Genomic DNA, 2,891 nt, shown 5'->3' on the forward strand with positions numbered 1-2,891 from the left:
ACCCCATCCCCATCCCCCGCGAAACCACCGCCCCTCTCCCTTGTCGCCAGCCTCTCCCTCGGCTCTCTCCACCCCTCGTGCTCTCCGCCCAGTTCGCCAGCAGCCCTTCCCCTCCCGCTCCATCCGGGTCGCTGACGGCTGTCTCTCGGTCCGGAGAGCGCTGGCGGCGGCGGCTTTTCTCTGAGGAACCTGGGAAAGTTTCACAGGAGAGAGGGAGGGAGCGAGCCGGGCAAGCCGAGCCAGCGGAGCGGCGGCCGGGATCCCGAAGGAGGCGTCGTGGTCACCTCCGCCGCAGCCGCCTGACGGAGGAAGATCTCAGGAGCCGGAGAGCCAGCCGTCCTCCATCGACTGGGGCTCTCCCTGCCCCGAGGGGCCGGGTGAGTCGTTGCCCCCCGTGGGTTCTGGGTAGTGTGACGGAGGTGGGCTCGGCTGGGGCCTCTGCGGAGGGCGCTAGCGGTCCCCGAGCTCGCCGGGGCCGGGGTGTTGCACCTCCCTCGGGGGAAGGGCCCTCCCCGGGGCCGAGGCCGCGGGGCCCGAGCCCGGTGGGACGGCACGGTGCCGGTGGCCGCGGGAGTTCTGCTGGTGGGCACGCGAAGAGGCAGGGTGTGTGCGGACCTCTCCTCATTCCCCATCCCGGGGCCGCGTGAGCTGATCATGGTGCACGGTCGGGGAAAGGAAACGAAACTCTTTCCCCTTCTCCTACCTGTTGCTGGCGAGAGAACGCCTTTCCAGATCCCCGTTCTGACTTCTGGAGGAAAAAAAGAAAGGGTACCCAAACGAAGCGCGCTGAAATTGGAGAAATGTTTCTGCCTTCCTCTAGCCTTAAAAATAAAATAAGATACGGAAGGACAATGCAGAACTCTCTGAAACTTTCGAGTTTTGGTGTCCCAAAGGGATGAAATCAAATGTCTGGTTATGCGAGTGTAGTGGGACAGTGTCAGCACTTTCTAAATAATAAATGCAGAAAATTGTATTTTGAAACCTCAGATTCAGTACATGTAAGGAATTTAGGTGACTTTGGACAGCAAGGATAAGACTAACTTCCACTAAGGGTGCTACTTAATAATGCATTATATATTTTTTTAAAAAATGTGGAGGTTTATATGAGAAAGGCTCGTGTCTTGTGTGTGTGGTTTATAATGTTTATGGATATTTTGCTTAGATGTTTGTGCACCATGTGTGTGTCTGGTGCTGGTGGAGGCCAGAAGAGGGCGTAGGATTCCCTGGGACTAGTCACACACAGACAGGACCGAGCAGCGATGTGGGCGCTGGAATTGAATCTGGTTCCTTTAAAAGAGCAGCCAGTGCCCTTAACCTCTGAGAGGTCTTTCAGTAGTCTTTCAAGTGAAGAAGTTATATAGATTTCTCTATTAAACTGTTGGTGCCTCACAGCCCCTCAACCCCATTCCTATTTTGAAAAAAACAAACAAACAATAGTTCTGGCATTGTTGACAGTTTTTAATCTTTAAGTAATTGTCCTAGAAGTACACACAAAGATTATTGAAGGAGAATTTTGTTTTACTTGTAGGAACCATTCATAATAAAAAAAAATTGAATTGGGAGAATCTTGATATTTAAGCTGAGTATTTTTATGTATTATAATCACATCGATTTAGTTTTAAAATTAGTAGAGAGGGTTTGGTGCTAATATTTTGACTTGTAAAATGGAGTTTTAAAATTATGACTTGATAGATTCTAATTTTGTGTATAGCCATTAGTAAAGTATATAGTCAAATTGTGACAGTTTTTTTTTAAGTTCCATTATTGGCTTAATTTCTGTTACAGATCAGAACTTCAGCTTTCTGTTGATGTGGAGGTAGGTATCAGACTTTGAGTTGAGGGGGACTGTGAGGTTATGTTCCTGAAGTTGACTGGCGTCTTGTTTGAGTATTGGACACATGCCTCATTTACTGTTCTCATTAAACTTGTTTAAAGAAAAACCCTAATTTCATCAGAGTACTTCTTACTGAGTTATATAACAAAGTCAAAACCAGTTCCTGGTTCAAGTTTTGGGAAGAACCGTAGAAAGTGATGTCATTTCCGAAACATTTGCATATGGTGCTTTAAAAATGAAAGAACTGATAACAGGCATATTTTAAATATTTAACAATTGCGATCCTCATCGTAGCTTAACACTGATGAAAGAGCAGTTATACATCATTCTTCCTTTGAAGTCTTGTTCATTTTTTCTCCTCAGACGTCAGGCACCTCCAAGTTCCCAGTGTTACCGAAGGGACTTGTGTATCGAAGCTGGAAGACCAAGGTCCTTACAAGAATGTTGTGCTGGGGAAATGCATCGTATGGACAGCTAGGTCTGGGTGGAATTGATGAAGAAATTGTACTTGAGCCCAGAAAAAGTGACTTTTTTGTAAATAAAAAGGTCCGCGATGTAGGATGTGGACTGAGACATACTGTATTTGTCCTGGATGACGGAACTGTGTACACGTGTGGATGTAATGACCTGGGGCAGCTGGGCCACGAGAAGTCAAGGAAGAGACCAGGTAAGTTCTAACAATGGGTACCATTTGATATTGGAAATGATGCTTTATATGACCTGTATATAAATATAAATATAAAATTTGCAGTCTTCACCAAGTTTTAAAAGCAAAGTAAGAATTAAATATTCTTGACTTTTGCACCCTTCTTAGTTCTTTAGGTTTTTTTCTCTTTTATTACTATTACTTTTAGTATGACCCTAATTGATGATGGTTGAATAGCAACAATAACAACAAAAACTAGCCTTCAGTGTATGGTTTTTTTATAAAATATAAAGACATCAAATTCTTTAATAAGTCATCTACCTTGAACATATTGTGAATTTCTAATTTGCTCTATAGTGTTTCTGTACACCTGAGGGGGGTATGTTAAAAGCTTTTACTTTTGTTTACTTG

At 45.0% G+C, this 2,891-nt stretch overlaps 1 protein-coding gene across 5 annotated transcripts in view; it reads left to right on the top strand.

Moving 5' to 3' along the window:
• Positions 1–35: 35 nt before the first annotated feature.
• Positions 36–2,891, top strand: part of Herc4 (HECT and RLD domain containing E3 ubiquitin protein ligase 4) — a 78,062-nt gene continuing 75,206 nt past the window's right edge. For 3 of the 5 annotated variants that reach the window (XM_005360131.3, XM_026785577.1, XM_026785579.1), the window contains exons 1-3: positions 36–377; positions 1,786–1,816; positions 2,198–2,501. In XM_005360131.3, the coding sequence (XP_005360188.1) occupies positions 2,276–2,501 (226 nt within the window). In that variant the 5' untranslated portion in view covers positions 36–377; positions 1,786–1,816; positions 2,198–2,275. Of the gene's footprint in view, positions 378–1,785; positions 1,817–2,197; positions 2,502–2,891 lie in introns of those variants that run through there. The other 2 variants (XM_013351224.2, XM_026785578.1) reach the window with 2 other exon arrangements.

Source organism: Microtus ochrogaster, linkage group LG2 (assembly GCF_000317375.1).
Source record: "Microtus ochrogaster isolate Prairie Vole_2 linkage group LG2, MicOch1.0, whole genome shotgun sequence".
Taxonomy (NCBI): Eukaryota; Metazoa; Chordata; class Mammalia; order Rodentia; family Cricetidae; genus Microtus; species Microtus ochrogaster.